The sequence below is a fragment of the Larimichthys crocea genome, chromosome XIII (genome assembly GCF_000972845.2).
Source record: "Larimichthys crocea isolate SSNF chromosome XIII, L_crocea_2.0, whole genome shotgun sequence".
Taxonomy (NCBI): domain Eukaryota; kingdom Metazoa; phylum Chordata; class Actinopteri; family Sciaenidae; genus Larimichthys; species Larimichthys crocea.
Window position 1 is genome coordinate 46,955,706 of NC_040023.1, and position 21,074 is coordinate 46,976,779.

The following is a 21,074-nucleotide window of genomic DNA, read 5'->3' on the forward strand; positions in this document are numbered from 1 at the left end:
ACGCCGAGAAACCCCGAGAAACATATTCGGCTCCACTTGAATTGAAGTAAAAAATAACACTAATGGCGTTTAAGATGATCTTTTTACATCCTGAAAGCATCCTGCTCTGTTTTTCTTGCTCTTGTGTGTCACATACGCGCGTAGCAGCCGGCCCATTTTCCAGCTGCATATAGCTGTCTCCGGTGCACCATAAATAAGGTTGATAAAGACGCCGCCGAAAACGACTTTCACGCGTCCCCCGATTGATTTAACGTGACCCCCGTTTCCAAATGATATTGGAAGCCTATTTAAACAGATGAAGGCTTAAATTGTCTTGCTTGTATGCGCATTAATCTCCCATTCATCATCATTACTGTGTGATTGGTCCGTCCACGCCTCCGCCAGCCCCTTGCGTTACGACAAGGGCCTGTAAATTAGGATGTAATCCAATTTAAACAGCGCTAGCAGCAGCCACGGATCCATTTGTGTTTTTGTTTTTTTTTTCTTTTTGAATTTGCTGTCGGTGGACAGCTGCACTGCACCGCCCCTATCAAAATGCTTTGTGCTAGTTGTGGGAGCTGGGGAGCCCTGAGCCTATTCGCACAAATAGGATCTTATATGGCTGATGTAATTGGCGTTATGTGCGCAATCTATGAGCCCATCATATCTTGAAGTTCAGTCATACGCCATCGTTCACCGATTAAATGGCATGTTGATGCTGGATTAGGCCGCTGAGGATTCAGCCGTGTGTAGTTTATGCAGTGAGAAGAGATGGAGATCCATATGCGCGGCTGGCTAAATGTGGTTGTAATTTGCCTCACTCTAATGTGTCATTCTGGCACACTGTGACGCGGGTTTTAGAAGATGATCGTATAGTGCTGCCGCTCCTGTGTAACCAAATGAAGTGAAAAAGCTCCAAGCTTTCCAGGCTGTTAAAAATAACCCGCTATGAAACCAGAATTTTGGAGAGACTGCGCCTTTTGAATATTCAGCTCCCTCCAAATCCGTTCGTTTTTATTTTATAGGTCGTTTTTATTACGCACAAACCAAAACCATTTTCCTGCATGACCCGTATCCCTATCAGGCTTAAAGACACCGGCTGATAGTTTACATAAATCTGCCTTGGTTTCGCCCCGACCCGGGCGGCTTAAACGGTGTATTATTCCAAACATATGCATTTTAATCAGCTCGGTCACACTTACAAGAACTCCAGTTAATAAGGCCATCAATCAAACGCGTGTGCGGGAGGGGAGCGGAGGAGAGAGAGGGAGAGAGGGGGCTCATCGGTGCTGTGTGTGTGGGTGCAGTGCTGTCTGATTAGGATGAACGTTTTACTTCAGAAAGCATCAGAGGAGGATGAAAATGGAGTGACTCTAAATGACATTGTTGGTGTCTGGTTTTCCACTTTGTGCGCAGGTCTCATGGAGGAGTAAAGTTGGAAATAATAGAATGACATAATCTGCATTAATTGTTAATTATTCGTTTGTATAAAGGCTTAAGGATGTAGTTTCACCTCAAATAATATTTTTGCTTGTTAGATTATGGCTCCAATGACGCAATTGGCCAGTATTTTCCCCAGGTGGAGTTTTAGGCTCACGCTAAATGCCAGCCATTTGTCCGCACATTACTGCAATAACTTCTGATCTCTCCCATATAAAGACGTAAAAAACCCATTTAAAAAATGTGATGTGTGTGTGTGTGTGTGTGTGTGTGTGTGTGTGTGTGTCTCTCACTGTGGTCCACGTGAACCTCACCAATCCTATTACGCTCAGAAAACTCTTTTAATTTGCGCAGCCACCCCGGTCAAATGCGGGCCAATTAAGATCCCGCTGATTGGTGGCGGGCCTCTCTGAAAAATCATCGATCTCTTTGCATTTCCAATATCTTCAGACAACTAATTCTGTCGTGTCTATTAAGTGGTCGGAGAGAAAATATGAGGACCGTTAGCGGAGCCCGGGGACCACTTAACTGTCACGGTCAATCTAGCGGTCCCATCAGGAGATATGGGGAGGGGGGGGGGGGGCGGGTGCACACTGGTGTTTTGACACCGACCACTTGAAAACAAAATTAGTGTTATTATTGGAGAGGGGGGTGGTGGTGGTGATAGGTGGGGGAGCTAGGCTACAAACGAAAATGACCTGAGGGGAGGAAAACTTGTTTGATTTGATTCTGTTGTCTTAGATTTAAAGGAACATTTGGGCCGTTTTTTTTTAAAAAAGAAAAAATGAAAACTGAATTCAGATTTTCTTATATCTCCATTCGAGCTTCTGTTAATTTAAATACATCACAAATGTGTTTCAGAAGACACACACTCCATTGTTCGGTATTGATTCGTTGACAGTGTTTATTGCAAATTAGACGTTGAGGACAACCCAGCCAAAAAAAAAAAAAAAAAAAAAAAAAAAATAATAAAATAATATATAATATAATAATTAAAAACAAAACAAAAACAACATAATCACTTGTTAGTCCACCTTCTCTACAAAATCCCACTTAAACCGGTGCCACTGCAGCAGTGCAAAGCGGGAAAGATATTTTCAAAAAGGCCTATAGGCATATATTAACCACAGTTTCATTAGATTTAAGAACTGGCTCTCATATCTTAAAGGGAGGAACTGAAATAGCGTTTGATGGTCTTTACTTTTTTTTTTTTTTTCATTGTGATTGTCCTCCCTCTGTCTGTCTCCATCCTCTTCTGGGTTCTTCTTCTTCCCTCTCCTCCCCCTCCTCCTCCTCCTCCTCCTCAAACCGTGCGGGCTGTTGTAATCCGTTCCCTTGGCGCCTTGTTACCTTTTGGCAGTAACGATCCCTTCTTGGTATTATCATTAATTCAACACTCAAAATTCACCGGGTCGTACATATACATCACTTACTAATTTTACTAGCATCTGCACATTTCGGCCCGTGCCCGCCGTGGAGGGCCCCGGTGTGGAGAGTTGCTTTATAATGAGACGGCCGCAGTCTGTTAACAAATCCCCTTGTTAAAAAGAGAGATGGAAAGCGTCATTCTCGCGTAACTAACAATACATGTAGGTCGATTTGGACGCGTAAAGGGACGATAAGTAATGATAAAAACCTTAACTCCATCCATCACGGAGATTTAAACGTTTCGCTGGGTCCCCCTCCTTTCTCACACATTAAATTAATCTTGTAAAAATCAAATCTGCTTTTGTGTCCATGCCGTCATATTTCAGCCCACTGTCCTGGCTCTGCAATAGGATTATTATTTTTCAGTAATGGGAGACCCGTTGTGCGTCACATAGCTGAAGATCTGGCTAATTATCCCCATCCCCTCCCCTGTTTAAGCTGGCTTTCACAGGCTACCTCTTCATGCTGTTTCAGTCCTGATCTTATAATATGTTAGGTTAAAAAGCTTATGGTAAAGGCTTATATAGAACAAGAGTTGGTTTGTTTTGGTTTTATCTGGTCAGAGGCACTTCTTCCCTCTGGTCTAAAGTCACAGATGAGGATTTGCTGAGGACTGAAGGCGTGAAAGTGACAAAAGCGTCAGTCCTGCTAGTTGGGGAGCAAGCAAAGTCCGAGGCGGAGGGCCTGGTTGAGATACCATTGGATTGACTGGAGTGACAGGCCAAGCAGGAGCAGGGGCTTCCACCGGGACCAAGGCCGTGGGTCGGACCTGGGTACAGGGATGGGTGTCTGAAGGCGCACAGGAGCTCCGGCCTTTGGTAAGGGTGAGACAGCATCCGGAAACTGTCGAGGGAGCGCAGGGGGTTGGAAAAGGGGGTGGCGGCCGGAGCCGAGCCAGCTCCGACACCCAGGTGGGAGTAGTAAGGTAGCGGCAGGTGTGATGGGAAAGGGTAGGGCAGGTTCCCCGTGGCTGCCGCGTGGCTCATCATGTAAGTGTAGAAGGCCGGATCGGCGGGGTGAGGCCACGTCATGGCCAGACGCTGGCGTTTGTCTTTCATCCTGCGGTTCTGAAACCACACCTGGGGACAGAGACACACCGAGTCAAACATTAACCACAACACCCACTGGTTCAGAAGTTCCGCTTTTACGCACGGATTTGAATTTTGGACACATCGAGGTTTTGTTTGATTTTGTCTTTGGGATTTTATTGTAAATAAATACATTTTACACTCGTTCTTGTAGTTTAAAAAAAATAAAGAAATAAAAATATATTTTTTTTCAGAACCCGGGCCTGTGCTGCAAGTTAAAGGTTCTCCTCCACTTTTGGTTACAGTAAGCCTTTGTCTTGCAGCACTCTAGTTTTAACAGACCTTTATAAATACAAGCTCCCGAAATGTGAGCCTGTATTCGCAGCTGGAGGCCTGATTCAGCTCCTTTGAGACACCAGTTAATATCTCACCTTTATTGTGGTTTCAGGTAGATTTAAGGCGGCCGCTAGCTCGCATCTCCGCGGCCTGGACACGTAGTTCTCCCGGTAAAATTCCTTCTCCAGCCGCGCGATCTGCTCCCGGGTGAACGCTGTCCGGTACCGGCGAATCTGATCCGCCGAATAAGACAGAGAGCCCTGACCGTGCCCGGTCATACCCGGGTCAGCACCAGTCTCACTTGGATGACCCGGAGAATCCCCATTTCGACCTGAATCAGCATGCAGAATAATTAATCAGATATAATTAGCACACAGACTAAAAGATGCATCAACAGAATTATTAATTATTACATTTATTATTATTATTAAATGGAACGAAAACCACATTGAAACGTTTTATTTCTTTCATTCGTTTCATATTTGATGAGTTAATTTACTCAGAGGTGATATTTGAAGACAAGTTGACTAATTTTTATTATTTGATCAATAAACTATTTCACTCTGATTAGTGAAGGCCTTCCTGACATGGAGCCCAGGCAGCTTCTGTTAATATTTTTTAATAATATTTCCAGAGTATAATAATATGTTTATTGATAATTTCAGTTGACTAAAATGATAATCAGGTTCTATTGTTGTCATTCGTTTGCCTTCTTGCCATCCTTTTGTTTCAGCAACTACAAATTAATCATATTTTTTTTATTAATATTAATATTTACATATAATTTCCTCATAGGATGTAACACATTTGCATCAAACTGTTTTAAGTCTGTGCATCTGCCAAGATGCCGAATACAGACAAACTCCCATTTTCGTTGTGTTGCCTTCCCTTCATGTTTTCCTTGTGGTTTATATAAAATCCGACATTCTTCCTTATGCACTGAATATACATATAGGCTGATTTGCTGTACGAGTGACTCATTGTCAAACTCAGAGGGGAAAATGCGTGGTTACATTGTGGGTGTCACCTCAGCGTGCTTCCAGCCACACTGGTCACTTGACAGAACAGCTGTGCAGCACCGATTGCATTCATATTTTGCTGCTTTTGAGGCTAATCCGTATTTCCCCCAGGACATATTTAACGTTTCGATTTCTTTGCACATTCTAACATATGGTGCATGGATTTTCTTTTTTAATATTCTGGTGCGTATTGACATTTCTGATTGGCACAATCCACGTTGGCATTCAAATCAACTTCATTCACACAACCATGCAGTCACAGAAAAACCCGCAGTGGCATGCAGCTCCCAAACCTACCTTTAGCTGTTGGGTAGTCCATGGTTTCTGGAGTGCAGCTGACATCAATTTCCTCGTAGAAGTCCGACTCGGTGTCTGAGCTGCTGCCGTCTTTGTGGTGATCAGTCCGGTGCCTCTCTCCAGAGGAAGACGTGCCAACTGGCCTCATATCGGCGCACATATTCCTCCGTGCGCTCTCCTCTATCACCACCTCAGTTCTGTCCCGGGAGTAGGGCGCAGCGCCGGGGCTCAGACAGGTCCTGTGGCCCGGCTTCCCCTGCGGTTCTCGCGCGGGGCTCCCGATGGCTTCCGTCAAATGAGAGCCGCTCTTGCCAAGCTGACCTCCCTCCGCCAGCATCACCATCTCTTCTCTGCTTTCCATCACAAGCACGACTTAAAAACCTCGACTTCGCGGGAGAGTGCGAGCCGTCAAAACCAAGGCGATGATTTTCAGGTTGGAGGGGTGTGTGTAGTGGTGGCGGTGGAGGCGGTGGGGGGGGGGTTGAGTCCCAGCGAGAAGGAGAGGCTTCTGGAAAAAAGAGGGGATGCAATCCGGTCTGACCCTGAGAGGAGAGCGCTCCAGAGTGCGCAGAGGGAGCTCTGGGAGGGATCACCATTTACCCTCTCTCTCTCTCCCCCTTTCTCCAGAGCTGTCATTCTTAATAGGCCAGTCGTCATGATGGTCCCCCCCCTGATGACGACACGCATTGATTGGATATGGGTAAACAGAGGGAGAAATGGCAGCGTCGAGATGGAGGTGGGGGGTATCAGGGGGCACAACAAGCATCTATCTATCTATCTATCTATCTATCTATCTATCTATCTATCTATCTATCTATCTATCTATCTATCTATCTATCTGCTTACAAAAGAGAAAAAACGCCAATAAAATTGAATTCACTTTTTTAACGAACTTCTAATTTTTGCTGAGCAGTATTAGCAGACTACATATCTATATTTTATAATAATACTAATACTAATACTAATACTAATAATAATAATAATAATAATAATAAATAACATTTATCAATCAAAACCAATGATTTACTTGCATTTCAGTGCACCATCCCCCCTCCATTCTCCCCATCCTCTCTGTCTTTAGTGCCTCTCTCATCTCCGCCTGAAGTGGAGTCAAGTAAAGTCCTCAAAGGTCAAGTCTTGCGGTCAGAGTTTAGATAAGAGGCCATTTGACATCTTTAAAGTCAACAACGCGGACTGGAACAATTCATTATTTCTGCATCTTGAACACGTTATAAAGCCTTTTATTGCCATATATAAACATGTACGTGTGGGCTGTATCTTACATTAATAATTTGTCTCATTCACGCAGATTTAAACAGTAAAAATATAACATAATGATTCAACAACGAGCAGTGATGGCTATGTTTTTTCCTATTTATATAGTCTTTGAATAAATAGTCTGAATACTGATAAGGAGGGGAGTTACAGTATATATTTCTTTTAGAGGTTGGTGATGAGCTCACCACATATGAACTCCCTGTGTCTTCAGGGAACAGTGATAGACTCCCAGAGATCACAGGCCTAATGTGGGTTTAACACAGTTGTAGTCTCATTATGTGCTCGATGTGTAACTGTGAAGGATGCAGTGCACAAAGTGTCCACTGAATGTTTTCTGAGGTTAATGCCTCTTTAAGCTGTGATCAAGTTCACTCAGTTTTTTGCTCCAACTTGCAACGAAGAATATGTTGTTATGTTTTCCACTGACATTAACAAATGTTCACTGCTTTGAGCCTAATTGACTCCAGGTTTTGAATCTTCACTGTGTGCACTACAAAGGGTATTTGGGAGCTATAACTAAGAGACAAAAAATACAATTTACAGTCAGTGTACTACATTAAATGACCTGCACCTTATTAACATGATATAATAATATATTACCAGTCATATCACTTCTCAGATAAGTATTTGCAGAGTTTCAAGTTGTGGTGTGTCTGAATTAGATCGAATTACATTACAGAGACCTGACTATAGCTGATGCCTTTAGAAACTGCTTTCTCCGATTTTTTTTAAATCAGATCCGACATCTGCAGCTGTAGGGGTATGGTGGTGTACTCAGACGGCCATGATGTTGTGTTGAGAGGTGGAGTCATGTGGTCTCTCGCAGGAGAGGAGAGGGAGGCAGACAATCTTGTGGAGCTCCAGCAGCCTCTGCTGTCCTTGTGCGCCCTCGCCTGTCCGAATGAGGGAAAAGACCCAAGCGACAGCCGCCCCTTCCCCCCACCCCGGCAGCTGAAGAGTGAGGGAAATTCCTTTGGCTTTCTCCCTCGACTCTTTCATCTGGCCAGCAAAGGAAAAAGTAACACCCCACAACCCTCTCTCCCTCTTCCCCCCTCTCGTTCTCTTTCCCCCAGTCTCTGACGATTTGATGTTGCTGCTTTAAAGAGTTTGCAAACGCAGGCTTTAATCATAATGGAAAATCTATCTATCTATCTATCTATCTATCTATCTATCTATCTATCACACGAGTAGCTGTTAGTTTTAGAGATGAGGGAACGCCAGGGTTAAAGATCAGTGCAAATTCTTTATGAATAGCCACAAACTAATGGAAAATGGGATGCAATTTACTGAAAGACTAAAGGAACTTCTCAGTCAAACCAGAAATATCCTCTTGAGTCAGAAGGGAAAAGGCGTTGAGTTGGTTTTTATTTCGGTCTTTGAAGCATTTTGAGGCAAATGTTAGTCAGCTGCTGCAACTTAAGGACCTGGTGATTTATATTTCCTAGTCCAGATGAAGCACACATTAACTGATAAATGATGGTTAATCTTGTGTATTTTCTTTCTTATCAATATGTTTGGCTATTTTTGACTTCTGTTTTTTTTCGTTGAGACGGGATTGGTTCACCTTTTCCTTTTATAATCATAAAGAGTGTGAGGCGTCCAAGTGATGGCAAAGGTCCCATTGTTTTGTTACTTACACGACTTATGCAACAGGTCTTGGCCAGGGCAGATAGGATCTTGTGATCATCCGGAGATAACACTCCAAATGGGTTTTGCGCAATGCACGGACGACCTTGTAGGTTTACAGTAGTGTCACTTATATTGTGTGTGTGTTTTAGATAGTGAAGGACAGCAGATGGGTTTGCAGAGTTTGCTGATGGTTGAGCCCTTTTTCCTGATTTCCATCAAGCTTTGGCATCACTGTTATGTCTTTAAAAAAAACAAACCCAAAACAACAACAGCACACATTTGGTCCAAATCTTGCACATTCTTGGCGGCAGACGTGCAGAAAACTGGACTGCAGTCACGGCTCTGCTTCAGTGTCTAGTTTTGCAGGGGGAGATCAAAGAGGGGGAGCGCCCCCCGCGGCAGACACTGCAGAATGCGCCTCTCAGTTTTACTAGCCAGCCCAACTTGAACTTGACCATGGAGCCTGCGCAGTACGAATGTAATCCAATCCATGGCCCTGCCAGTAGTGTAGACCTGCCAGAATATTTGCTTTTGGCACAAAATTGTTTCAGTGTGATATAGAATAGCTTGAATGGGTTGGGTAGGTGCTCAGTGCGCCTTTGGCTGAGGCGCACCGCGTTTCACACAAGGAGTCAAAACCTGGAAGAAAATAACATCTAGCCTCTCCTTCATTATCGTGGCCCCTCCCGTCTCCGTTGCTTCAACTTGGCCTTGAAACAGGATGACGCGGCTACCAGAGAGTTAACTCGCTGACCTTGGAGCGAAACATGTCCTGATGACTATACAGCTGGAAATCTCTGCGCTGTAAGACACACTTTTATCGCTCTTTCCCGCTCCATCCTGCAAACCCTATTACACGAAGGGCTTAGCAAGCCACTGAGATCAGGCCTATATTACCCCATTAAAGGGGAAAACATCATGGGGTATGGCTTACCACCAAATCAGCAGTAGCAAGGCAACACACCAGGTGCAAAGCCCTGACGTTTCACAAGAGTGCATGTAATTCTTTAGGCTGGTCGGTGCGTCCCTGGCATCTTTGAGAGAGGTGATATTTACAAGTCTGTCTGGTTGCAAATGGGTTTTTATTTTTAGAGACTGTTTCTGTCATCAGTTTCCCTGCATGTGTGTGCCCCACTGTTTTCTTTATATCTTGTCTTGGCAATATTTGGCCGCCAATAATGGACGTTCGGCCAGAAGTGGATTTTCTTTTCATATTTCTGGAATAATCCTTCAAATTCAGGCGTTTTGTCGATGTGTGTAGTTCATGCTCAGCTGATGCGTGGGTGTAAAGTAATGCTCAGACTGGATTCCAAATGATTTGCGTGATTGGCAGTAGATAGCTCCGACAGAGGACTGAGCAGAAGCTTTTTAAACGTTCATATGAGCCGATAAATTACAATATTTGACTAATAAAATTAGCGGGAAATACAAATACCAGGTGATTTTTCTTTTCTTTTTTTGCTGTTGTTAAAGTTTGCATATTGAACACGGCATGTGGGTGCGTATCCTGTAATCAGTTAAATTATGATTGAATGATTCACGGTACAGTCATAATTTAATCCATTTTTATTTCCACTATAAATCACATAACAGACATTACATGTAGGCTTATGAACTTCTGAACACAAAAAGCTTGGCTGCTTTCCTTTTTTTAAAAATAGGTAATTAATTTAAACAAATCACGCAACAACAAAAAGTTGATGCAGCATTTTAAAATCTTGTTTTATTCTGCCTTTAAAAACTTTTTTGAATGAATAGAAGTGTTTCCAGTGCAGTTGTTTATACTGTTTTTCATGTGTATATTTTGACAGCTGATAACAAACTTCTACGACCATTTCCCTAAATATTTAACTGCTTCTTAGAAAAAGACGCCAAAATAAACTCACCACATCACTTTCACATCACATAGAAACATGCGCGATGAGTTCACAGCATACTCATCATTTTATATCAACAATGAAATATAACACATGTAGGCGTTTGAAAGTGCATTGAGTTATTTGACGCATTTAAGTCGTGCGTTATTTTTGCACAGTCTGCGTTAACCTTGGATTTGTAGCTAATATCTGTGGTGCGAGCTAGACACTGAAATCATTTCTGCCCTATGTGCTGGATGCAGAAAACAAGGGGCTAAATGGCAGTACATCACATCCTGTTGACAATAAGAGAAATAATGATGATGATGATATATAATAATAATAATAATAATAATAATAATAATAATAATAATAATAATGTAAAAACCTTATAAAGTGAACCTTTTCCAGAGATTTAATAATACAAGTTCATAAAATAATGTCTTTAAAGGGCCATGACACAGACTTTCCATAGTGATGAAATAATAATAATAAAAAAAAAATATTTAAAAAAATAAAAACTTTCCTCCCTGAATGTCTCCTCCATCAGTCTACATCCACGCAGTTGCAATCAGAACCAAAAAATACAACAGATGTGTAACTGAGTACCGGGTGAATGAAGCAAAGTGCAGACCTTTCTATTTGGAGAGATTCCTGTATGCCAATAAATGATTTCACATGCAGCTCACAGGCTATAGCTTTTGCAGGCTGTTAACGCAACATTTAAGACTTGAATGTGCTGGAGAAACCGCCTGAAAAGTACAGCGAGCGTGTCAGTCAAAAGCACACATCAAGAACACCTTAGGAGTGAAACTTTCCTAGTTAACCGTAAACCCCTTTCGGTGGCTTCCTGTGTGTGGGTCCGAGAATGAAGTGGGTCAGTTTTTCTTGTTATTTTTTAGGCAGTCCTTCATAATCACACCACAGGCGACCGTCCAGAAAATATGGAAAAGTCAAGTGTGTGACCGCCCTGTGGTTCACTGCTTTGACCACAGAAACATATTGGTTGTTATGTTTTGACAACTTTTTGACAGCAGTCTGCTTTAAACACGTGTCACTAACACGCCTGTACTTTGATTGTATAAAGTTCGTCTTAGGAGCTCGTTTTATATAACGATTTATGCTATAAAAAATAGAAATTTATAGCTGAGTATAAATGTATATGGACCTTTCCCAACTTTGCCCATGTAGGCTTCAGGCGCTGAGGCCGTGGAATAAATGCGCTCTTTCTCTCTCTCGCTGCGTAATTTGGATGCCAGTACAAACAGTGGGTTGAACCTTGATAATGACCTCAGAGAAAAGCCTCCGGGCTGTGTGGTCTTAGTGTATTGGAACCTCCAGGGGATCCTCCAGATAGATCAAGAAGGGTGGGATCCACATCCAAATCAAGGAAATTCACTGTATTTAGTTGTGTCTCTTGGACCTTGCATAAAATATTATTTTAATTGGCAATTTTCACCATTGCTACCTTCTCTTCATCTTCTGCTGACAACTTGATCAGAATTCAGTGCCAAGTCGACAGTTAATCAGTGTTTCTAACGAGGGTCCGTGTGACACAATGTAACTCCATGGTGAAATGTGCATCTATTTGGCGGGACAATGTGTGCGGCGCTCCTATACTGTGTGTGTGTGTGTGTGTGTGTGTGAGTGTGCTCATTGTACTTTGGGATGTCTCACGTCTGGACTGACCACATGTGCGCACCAAAGGCCACCTTGGCGAGGGCGCAGGGTTGTTGTGACTGTGGCACGAAATAATAAAATGATCCAAACACGAATAAAACATAAATAATCTCTGAATGAAAAACACCTCGTCGCAGCATATTGAAAACTAACACGAAGGCTTGCTTATGGTGGCTGCAGCACTGATAGATGTCAACTGCAGAGCAAAAAAACGGTTAATGATTAACGCATTTCTGTTTATTTTGAAGCTTCATTTGCCTGCATCGAAGAAAACGCCACAGGGCAGTGCGCAACAGGCTAGGCCTTGTACAGCTTCTCAGTGACTCACAGTTTGTTGCTGCATGTTGTTTCTGAATGACTTGATTACTTCACCTTTCCTGTATTATAGTGTCAGGACACCTTCACAATTTGCATCACATCATATTTTAGCAGGAATTACGACGGTAACGCAAACATTCGCATTTAATACACTACGAAAATTGTATATCATCACGCTTGATTTAAATAATTGCAAACTAGCAGAAGCGTGCACGTAAAATGCTTTGATACCTTTTAAATAGAGACATTTCATTAACACGTGTTTGCAGTGCAAACGCCAGAAGAAAGATATTCCGCATTTCGAAGACAAAAGACAAATAGTAGCCTGATGTCTTTTCCAGTCTTGCAAGTTATATCATTACCACTCACTTGTTATAATAACTAACTATAAGAAGATGTATAAACGTGTTTAATAACTATTATTTAAAAGGCCTCATTGTAATAACATGCTATTCTTTTAAATAATTTTAATCAGACACACAAGATGTGACTAAATCTCTTAAATCTTCTCTCATTTTGGATTAAAGTTGACTAATTAGCTCCATCAAATGACTTAAAATAGCATCAAAATCCAAAATAAGGCAGTCCTACATAGTTCAATGATATTCAGTATTCAGCAGAAATGATGCACCTCCCCCCCAGAGAACAGAAAGAAATAGCCTACATTTCAACATTTTTGTTGCTACAACACACGTCACCTTTCAATCTTGGTTGTAAAGTAAAACAATCTTAGTCCATCATTGTTTTGCTCTATTCGGCACTTTTTTTTGTTGCTTAAAGCTCCACAGGATTGTGTTTTTTTTTTCAGTGTCAGAAGGCCTGCAACACAAACCCACTAAATTTCCGTATAACTGTGAATAGAGTTTATGAATGTTCACAATAAAGAATTTGGGGATTGGAAACCATGTATTTTATGATATGTTGTGCATATATAGGCTTTTATTTTATTTTTTAAATCTCTATGTAATTAATAATATAATAAATATTTGATATGTTATTTAGGTTTATTTCCTGTTGGTGTTTACTGTGTGGAAGTTTAGCTTTTTATAAATATAAATATATTTTACATAAACATTTCACGTGTATTGGCTGGAAACCAGACGTCTGGATCAGTGTTTTACGCGCCTGAGTGGCAGCTTCTGTGTGGTTGATTTTTATCCTCCAGCAGCAGATAACACACCAGTACAATTCAATTAGACCAAAAACTCATGGTGGATTTTCCAAACTCTGGTAACAAATCCAGTGAAAGCTTCACCAGGTCAATTTCCTTCAAGAACAGAATAAACGGAGAGCCACTGGTGGTAAACACAAACCAGCAGACCAGACACACACACACATACACACACACACACATACACACACACATACACACACACACACACACACACACACACACACACATACAAACACACACGTACACGTCACGTCTATCCCGTCCCCTCTTTTCAGAGATCAACATCGTTTTCACACGTATCTGCCAAAAAACACCTCCAAAAGATCTGCAAATAAAAATAAAAAAACCCCAGCAACATTCCTTTTATATTTCCAACGCTGGGATACAAAAGTACGCACCACCCAAAGCGGGCGAAGCGGGTACAGACTAGTTCGTGAGAATAAACGGTGGAGAAAACAAAATGATAGTAAAAGTTAATGTCCTCCAATAGGTTTTCATTGGGACAGGAATTCTCACCCCTCTTCCGCTCTTTTCAAGAGCTCAGACGGTTCCTTCAAAGCCTGAATGGCCCGACAGGCTGGATGGCTAGACAGCAACTTTCAACTTGACCTTGGCCTCCAGCCGCGTCTACCTCCTATGTAAAACCACGCACGCACTGCCAAGTCAAGAGCTGTTTTCTGTCTTTGCGTATTGTAATCGTGTCGGAAGTGGACTGTCTGCAATACTCACCTCAAACCATGACGTCTTTATTTCTACCTGGAGTTGGTATGGAGATATTTAAAGAAGGGCCTATCTCCGACTGCGTTTCTATACATATATGCATGCTGAAATGAAATTAGGCTCATTTGAATATGTCGGATCACACTTTTCCAAAGCATTTCTACATCTCACACTGAATACGCTGTTTTGTGCAGAGAACGGACACACATGTAGACCTATAACATCCTACATAGTGTTTCAATGCACCAGCGGGCCACAGAAGTATGTTTAATTCCTCGTAGCCTGTATCACGTGCAGCATTGGAGTACAGTCATTTAACACGATATGTTATTATAAATGAAAATCCATTTTGATAAATGTAATAATGATATACGCACTTCCTATAGCGACGCAGACAAAGGGCGGTCAGCGTGCGTAAAGGCCATAAGGCGATACATATTACATATGCAGATTGAGGTTGAGTCATAGCTGTTTTTTCTTTTTTTAAAAAAACGTTTATTGCTTTTCAATAATCGACTCTTATTTGAACATCACACATAAAAATCAGCATTTCCAAACAAATATGATCCAGTTCAAGCATTTTGGATTCTGAAATATAATTTAATATAAATAAAAAGTATGATACTCTCGTGTGTATCTTACTTTTTTTTGCAAAAATAAAGGCACACTATCCATCTCAATTGAAGCAGATACAAATCCCTTCATAGGTACGGTCACCTTACTTCGCCGCATTTTTCTCCATTTAATTATCTGTACTGGGTGATGTTTACCGTCCTCTTTGCATAGCCTGGTCACGTGACAAAACCTCGGCCAATGACGGCGCAATCTCGGCGCTCTTGTGCGCGTCAGAGTGGCATTACTCTCTGGGAACCAGTATCTCCTTTTTTCAGTCTCTGGGCTTTTTAAAAAAGAGCCAGAAGCTTCAATGTTGGATGCCGTGCTATGACAACGTCACTGCTCCTCCGTCCTCGCTGGGTCGACCCGTCGGTAATGTTCCTCTATGACAACGGCGGAGGTTCCGATGAAGTGAGCAAGAACATGGAAGGTTTTGCTGGTGGCAACTTTGCTGCGAACCAGTGTAGGAATCTGATGGCGCACCCCGCGTCCCTGGCACCCAGCACGGCTTATTCGTCCAGCGATGTGCCCACCTCCGGTATGGGCGAACCAGTGAAACAGTGCAGTCCTTGCTCTGCAGCCCAGAATTCATCCAGCGCGTCCCTGCCATATGGGTACTTCGGTAGCGGCTATTACCCATGCAGAATGTCGCATCACAGCAGCATAAAGTCTTGCGGAGCGCAGCCCCCCTCCGCGTATGGAGAGAAATACATGGACACGTCCGCTTCAGGCGACGACTTCACCTCTCGGGCAAAGGAATTCGCTTTTTATCCGACCTACCCTTCAGGCCCATACCAACCTGTCCCCAGTTACCTGGACGTTCCAGTGGTACCAACTATCAGTGCGCCGTCAGAGGCCAGACACGAGTCCCTGCTGCCTATGGAGAGCTACCAACCATGGACTCTCGCCGCCAACGGCTGGAACGGCCAGGTTTACTGCGCCAAGGAGCAGCCACAGCCTGGACACATGTGGAAGACGTCCATACCAGGTAGGTTACTTGCTTCAGAGTCCAGATTTTACAGGACGGAGCTGCTTGACATGTAAATGTGATACCACACAGCAAACAGGATTCACATTGTATAGAATGGGGGGTGTTTGAAATGTCAGTTGCTGTGTCAACCTGCAGAACAAACAGCACACCAGGATGATAATTTAGTTACAACAAAATGACTGATATAATGAAAACAATATGAGAATGTTTATTTTATTTTAAAGGAGTAAAAAAGGAAAGCACTGCACGAGCTGAGATTATTAATTTATAATTTATTCCCGTTCATTTCAAATCATTATGCAGTATTTTCATTTTAATATAAACTGTCATTGTCACGGAGTTAGTGCGCCTTTTTCTTTGTTATAACGCATCGTTCCAGACTGCACATGTTGACTTATTTGATTTTCTTTGAAGGCAAGCGTAACTTATGAACATGTTTTTATTTATTTACTGGAGGATAAAAGGTGCGTTTTGAGAGTGAGAGTGAAGGTGAGGCTGAAGCCACTTGTTGAGAAGCAGTTTATCACAGCTTCTTTTGTCTTCCTTCAGACGCCGTGTCCCACGCCGGAGGAGACTCTGGCTCTTATCGACGCGGAAGAAAGAAGCGCGTGCCATACACCAAGGTGCAACTGAAGGAACTCGAGCGCGAGTACGCCGCCAATAAATTTATCACGAAGGACAAAAGGAGGAGGATATCAGCCCAGACCAACCTGTCCGAGAGACAGGTCACGATATGGTTTCAAAACAGACGCGTAAAGGAGAAGAAAGTTGTCAACAAATTGAAAACCATCAGCTAGTTTTTTTTTCCCTTCTTCTTTTATTACGGACAATATCTGTGGGAGATAAACTAGCTACTAGGCCCACACACACACCACACACACACACACGCCACACACCACACACACACGCCACACACACACACATACACGTTTGGACTCATGGATTGGAACAACAAACTCCTTCCCGACTGAACACTGATTTATTTGTATCTTTGCAAATGATTTCCCCGGAGTTCCTGGAACAAAATTCTGAGGCCTATTTGAATACTGGACCCTCCGTTTCCGCCACTTGTTGTCAAATATTGTTAAAGGAGTGAAGGGAAAAAAGTGGGGGGGAAAAAGAGAAAATATATAGCAGCAGTATGTTTTTTTTTTCTTTTGGCATGCTCACTCTCAACACAGAAAAACTGACCCCAGCTCAGAAAAAGGTGTACGCCACCGAGTTACGCCTTTATCTGCTTTACATTTAACGAGAGTGATAAATGCAAAGAATCACAGGAAGTGACGGTGTTACGGATTTGGACCTTGGGAGTGTTAAATATGAATCTCGCCTTCTTTTTTTTTTTTCTTTTTGTTTTTCTTAAATCTACTCACATGCTTATCTTGTATGAAGTTTAGTCTTGTCCTATGAATCCGTGTTCTCATTCATATCCAATCCATGGTGCAATTATTATTATTATAATGCTTAGATAATCGTTCGGGATATGTGTTTATATCAATCATAGCTTTTATAATGTGTGCGTATTCATGTGGTTGTATATAAAGTAAAGTCCGGCATGATATCCAGGTTATTTGTGTGTGAGTCCAGTATGTCTGAGTTTATCATTTTTGTTCTTTTATTATCGCTACACTCTTTAACGCCTATGCTGCCGCTGCATGCGACAAATGATCTTTCAGTAGTCTTAGGTGTCTTATGGTGGCTTCACTATGTTGTTAGCAGCTTTCTTTATCCAGAAATACAACAAAGAAATCCTCTTTAGAAAAAATCCAATTGTTGAAATGTGTAGTAGAGTTGTGGGAAAGTGGAAATAAGACAGATGAGGCTGGTGTGCTGAAAGCGGGTACAGAAATATAGACTGACATTGCCATCTAGCGACGACTTTGTGAAACATCCCACACAGAACTTAAAGGCCTATAGGATGATAATAATAATATTATTATAATAACAATAATTATAATAATAACAATTCAAATAAAAACAACCATTATTAATATTATAATAATTATAATGATAATAACAATAACAATAATAATAATAATAATAACAATAATAATACACTCTATAACGGCTGTAATATTTTGTCTTTGAATTTGGCCGAGACGACAGGTGTAAAGCGCAAGAAAACGTCCTTTATTTTAATAATTAACATTAATATAAAACGCTGCAAAATCCCCTCTTACTCACTGTTGTGTGTGTGTCTGTGTGTTTGTGTGACTGTACAAAGAACACTCTTAATCTTCAATATCAAAATGACAGCGAGGATTTTTAATTTTCAAGAACACTGAGGTAAATGTGTCTATTTTCCTCTCCAAATGTATTTCTTAGTACATTCATAAATCCATATTAAAAAGGTCCACACACATATGGGTTACTTTTTAAATACGCGTCACCCTTTTTTGATATGTTTCTCTAATGTTTTTAATTGTTTTCATAGGTTGCGTTTACGGAAATGCGGCTATTTTTACACGTTGAACGTTGTTGTATTCTGATATAAGAGAAGACAAATGATTTGGTCAAACTGAATCACTAAAGATTGATTTATATTTAACCACATTCGTGCGTTTGAATGAACGCAGGCGGCACGATGTCAATCTACTCAAATTACTAAGATTTTTAAATATGACTATGTACTATATATGTATATTTGTATGTGTGTGTATGCGTAACACAATTCCCAGCAGGTATACCTTTTATCTCGTTGGTTATGTTTTGATCATTTAATAGGCTTCCGTCATTATTGGATTCATCTGAAATTAGAAGCAGAACATAATTTGCCAAAAATAACTCTCGGTCAATGTGATGGAAAATTATTTGTGTTCATAAACTGTTTTGAATTTAATTTAATATCGTTCGGTGGATGTTTTTTTGGAGATTAGTGGAAATATTTTTCATGAAAAACTACATTGCAGTTTTAATTTAAGAGGAATTAACTTGATTTTTGGAATTTGTTTGTTGGCTTTGTGGTTTTGGGGGGAAAGAAATAGTGCTTGTCCTCTAAACTTGGGCCTGTGCGCTCTGTCCCCGGTCAGTCGCGCCGTTCACTGTCGATAATAACTTGGCACCGCACAAAGTGTGAATATTGACTTCTTCTAAAAGATTTTCTTCTTAAGTGACTAAGTGCACTTTTAAACCACAGCTGCTGCCAAAAAAAAAAAAACGCAACATCCCAGCATGCCTGGTTTGGCTGCATTAAACACAGTGATTCAGTCTCACTGGCAGTGAAATGTCAGGCGTGAAACCAAACCCCTCCTTATTCACAGCTCCAGCTCCTTTAGCCCGCTTTCCCACCTGTTAGTTTGATTTACGCGCTGATATAATTGGTTTTATTTAGGTGAAATGTATCTGCGTTCTCGTTATATGTCTTCAACCAATATTATCAAGAACACATGCTCATACTGTCGCTTACTGTCGTCCATACGGTTTATATACCCTTATTCAATAATTGAAAGTGCATGGAGTCATGGGATACATTCATATGTTTGCTAACAAACATTAACATAAATGTCTTAAGGCACTAAAAGATACAGAAGACTGTGTTCTCTCCTCTTAAATAGGCCAACATAATTTAAATTACAATGTTTCTATAAATCCCCTGGGTGCTAAATCATAGCTTATTATTAAAACTACTCATATCATTGTAGTAATAGTATAAGCATAATTAAAAATAATGTTATAGTTGTCAGTTTTAACATTTATTTTAACATTTATTTATATTGATTTGGCTTTTATTTTGAAGGTCTATATATATATATATATATATATATATATATAAACTTATTAAAATTAAATTAAGTTGGCTCGTGTGAGGACATACGAATAGGCGCTTTGAGCTTTAAACTGTCATGTTAATCTGTCAGGTTGGACATTTAATAATAATAACAATAATAATTCATATCATGACTCCGCTTGTTGTTAGTATTGTGGTAATTAATAATAGCCTCATGGCTGTCAACGTAACTTTTGATTATATTTCCTGGGCTTCTACCTCTAGGCCAAGGCGTAGTATTCATAGCTTTTTCATATTCATTTCTTTCAGTTGCGTAAAAACCGCAGATATTCCGTTTCCTCAACAAATCTTCATTGTTTACAGCTCCAGGCTGCACGGTGGAGTATTTCTGAATAGTAAGTAGTCTGATATCTTGTGCTTATGACTTGCACATGGCCAGCTGGCTCACTCAGACAAACGGCACAGAAATATGAGACGCTACGTCCGCGAGCACGGGAGCGCAGCGTCTCTCTGCTCCCACGTCCTCTGACGTAAGCACGGCGGGGCGCGCACGCGTTAAAACTCACAGAGATGGGACAAAAAAAAGTGTGATGTCTGACTGCCCTGTGCATCCCGTAGCCTGAAGAAAATACAAAAGAGCAGAAGAGAAGAGCGGAAGTTTGCTGCAGTGGGGTTGCTTATTGGCTGCAAGGGAGCAGAACAGCGTCCTATTGGCTTGTTGAGAACCAAAACAAACCCCACAAGTCCCGCCTCCAGCCTTGACACATGACATGACAGTCCAAAGCTCACAGCACGACGCTCCGCCTCTCCCTCTGTCCTCACAGAGCCATCTTTGATGGGACAAGCCCAGCTGTGGCAGGAAGCACAGGGGGAAAGACTTGAGTTCTGCTGCCACACTAAGGCCAAAGAGTGAATTGCAAGTTTATTTCTGTGCTTAAAAAAAGGTTCAATTCAAATCTTTTCATTAAAAAAAAAGAAATCTGTACATGCTCCATGCATCATTCATTTATTTATATTCAATAATCAAATAGCTTAAGTGAAGAAAATAAAAGCGAACCATAGCAACTATTTTCCTACTTCAAACCATGTTTACTTTAAAGCCTGTGTCATTTTACTTTTAAATTCCTTGTTCCACCAACACTAAAAATGACCTATTTTACAATATAAATCTTGTTTTCTTCCCATCCAATTAATTGCATTTGTCCGACACAGCCCGTGTAATCTTAGCAGAAAGTCTGTATAATGAATTACTAAACTGATCAACTCTGAGATCTTGTGAGGTTTTTCGGATCAGTGAATCGGTCTAATAGATCACACATCCAATAAGCAGCCCTGTATGTCTCTCGTCTGCCTGACAGACGTGGCTGAACACAGACAGGGCCAACGCCAGGCATTGCTCTTTACATTGACCTTCGCTGTCTCTGTGCGTAATGGAGCCGAGGCCTGCAACCTTCAGCCAGTCAACAATATAGCTCTGGTCAAGCTTGAAAACATGAATTTGGCAGATAATCTCGTCATACACCACAAAGACCTGAGCAGACATAAGCTGATCCAAGACC

General features: G+C 41.4%; 2 protein-coding genes across 2 annotated transcripts; one reads left to right on the forward strand and one right to left on the reverse strand.

Moving 5' to 3' along the window:
• Positions 1 to 2,661: 2,661 nt before the first annotated feature.
• On the reverse strand, positions 2,662 to 5,940 carry evx1 (even-skipped homeobox 1). The gene is made up of 3 exons (XM_010757200.3): positions 5,528 to 5,940; positions 4,307 to 4,542; positions 2,662 to 3,926 (listed from the first exon to the last, which is right to left on the reverse strand). The coding sequence occupies exons 1-3, from the start codon at positions 5,886 to 5,888 to the stop codon at positions 3,399 to 3,401; spliced, it is 1,125 nt and encodes a 374-aa protein (XP_010755502.2). The 5' UTR covers positions 5,889 to 5,940; the 3' UTR covers positions 2,662 to 3,398.
• An 8,747-nt stretch (positions 5,941 to 14,687) lies between these two features.
• hoxa13a (homeobox A13a) lies at positions 14,688 to 17,691 on the forward strand. The gene is made up of 2 exons (XM_010757201.3): positions 14,688 to 15,785; positions 16,338 to 17,691. The coding sequence occupies exons 1-2, from the start codon at positions 15,125 to 15,127 to the stop codon at positions 16,583 to 16,585; spliced, it is 909 nt and encodes a 302-aa protein (XP_010755503.2). The 5' UTR covers positions 14,688 to 15,124; the 3' UTR covers positions 16,586 to 17,691.
• The last annotated feature ends 3,383 nt before the right edge of the window (positions 17,692 to 21,074 follow it).

Bases quoted from the DNA above. Each gene is read 5' to 3' on its own strand.
- evx1 (XM_010757200.3), bottom strand. From the start codon at position 5,888: ATGGAAAGCAGAGAAGAGATGGTGATGCTGGCGGAGGGAGGTCAGCTT. The intron at 4,543-5,527 runs GTAGGTTTGGGA...ATGCTGATTCAG, and splicing joins GGACTACCCAACAGCTAAAG to GTCGAAATGGGGATTCTCCG. The intron at 3,927-4,306 runs GTGAGATATTAA...CTCTGTCCCCAG, and splicing joins TACCTGAAACCACAATAAAG to GTGTGGTTTCAGAACCGCAG.
- hoxa13a (XM_010757201.3), top strand. From the start codon at position 15,125: ATGACAACGTCACTGCTCCTCCGTCCTCGCTGGGTCGACCCGTCGGTA. The intron at 15,786-16,337 runs GTAGGTTACTTG...GTCTTCCTTCAG, and splicing joins GTGGAAGACGTCCATACCAG to ACGCCGTGTCCCACGCCGGA.